Genomic DNA, 1,655 nt, shown 5'->3' with positions numbered 1-1,655 from the left:
GGAGAGTGGCGTTTAAGGTGCTGATGGATTCTCTGAAGGCAAAAGACTTGACGCAAACAGGTTACACTGTTCATGGTTTCATACAAGTCGTCCAAGTGTGGGCGTACTATGCTATGCCAGAATTGGGTGCTAATTATGGGTCTGCCGTACCAAATAGACCGTCTCCACTGTTGCTGGCTTACAAGGGTGGCAAAGGACAACGCAAATGTTTTAAGGCTGCTATCAAAAAACAGGTACTTAACTTCACTCCCTAAGACTTCTCAGACGACTTAAAGTTAAGTCGTTTGGAAAGTCTTCCAACAAAAATACTTCTCAGACTACTTAACTAAGTTTATATCTTTTATTTACTGCAGAATAACGTGAACAACTTCATTCGGAAGGACCTTGATGAAATGTTTCCAAAATGGGACGAAGACGTAGATGACCCTGCTGCGGATAACATAATTAAAGTCATGTTTAATGATCCTGGATGGAAGTGGACCATGGACTGCTGGCAAGTCACCGGTACTCACAAGGTTGTTAATATGGAAGTGAGTCCAGGGAAGAATGAAGTGAGTCCAGTGAAGACGGAAAAAAACTGCAATGAAGTCAGAGAGTGTTGTGAAGGAAGAAAGTAGCAGACCTCGGAAGAAAGTAGCAGACCTCGGAAGAAAGCTCATAAAGAGTCTTCTGTTTCTGGTGAGACACTTGCGGCGGGTAGTGATGGCTATGGGATGACGAAACAGCAGATTGAAAGGGCCTTCAAGGACATATCTGATGCCATTAGTGATGGTTTGATCTTTGCTGTAAGGGCTTTGTTTCATGTGCGAATTTGATCTCTGGTTAATAGTTTTTAAACACATAGTGAACTCTAAATTGCAGAGTGAAAGTGTGAATGAGGCGAAAGCAGGATACAAGGAAGCCAAATAACCGAGTTTTACTACGGAACCGAGTTCCTCGAGAGAGCTCTGTCTTGTGAGACATGCAGACGACTTACCGAGTGATGATCCTAGCATTCTTCTATTGGACAAACAAGTTTCCACTGCTTCAGATTTACTCTTGGAAGAAGCTAGAAGGCAGACAAAGAAGGAGACTGCTATGGTGAATCTCCGTGAAAAAAGTGAGCGAGAAAGGAAACTTGCTTCCACACAGCAAACTCCTTTTAAGGGAAACACCACTGCCAAACAGATCATTCCAAACAAAAAGTTTGGCCGAGGCTATGATCCTTTTGCACCCTATGACAAGAAGAAGTCGAAGGAGCTCACTGAATGGGTGCAACAAGATCCGTAAGTTGCTGTACAAAAATGATTATTTACATTTGATAAAAAAAAAGCATCCATTTGATTATTTACCTTTTGTGTTTGCAGTTCTTATAAACTACCTTTGAAAAAAAAACCACGTAGATGTCCAAGTCGATTTTATCAGTCCTCCGAACCCCCTTAGAATGGTTGACCGACCATGTAAGTCTTCTGCTATTTTCTTACTCTTATACATAAGTCATCTGTAAGTTGTCTGGTAGTTGTCTGATTTGCATAAGTCGTCTGTAAGTCGTCTGGTAGTTTTCTGATTTGCATAAGTCGTCTGTAAGTCATCTGGTAGTTTTTTGGCTTGCATAAGTCGTCTGTAAGCCGTCTGGTAGTTTTCTGATTTGCATAAGTCGTCTGGTAGTTTTCTGA

General features: G+C 41.6%; 1 protein-coding gene across 1 annotated transcript in view; it reads left to right on the top strand.

Annotated features, from left to right (window-relative positions):
- Positions 1–733, top strand: part of LOC106314707 — a 1,296-nt gene extending 563 nt beyond the window's left edge. Inside the window, exons 2-3 of the mRNA XM_013752537.1 lie at positions 5–233; positions 354–733. Coding sequence (XP_013607991.1) covers positions 5–233; positions 354–617 — 493 coding nt within the window. The 3' untranslated portion in view covers positions 618–733. The remainder of the gene's footprint in view (positions 1–4; positions 234–353) is intronic.
- The last annotated feature ends 922 nt before the right edge of the window (positions 734–1,655 follow it).

Source organism: Brassica oleracea, chromosome C9, assembly GCF_000695525.1.
Source record: "Brassica oleracea var. oleracea cultivar TO1000 chromosome C9, BOL, whole genome shotgun sequence".
Classification (NCBI taxonomy): Eukaryota; Viridiplantae; Streptophyta; class Magnoliopsida; order Brassicales; family Brassicaceae; genus Brassica; species Brassica oleracea.
This window is presented reverse-complemented; position numbering and strand designations above follow the sequence as displayed.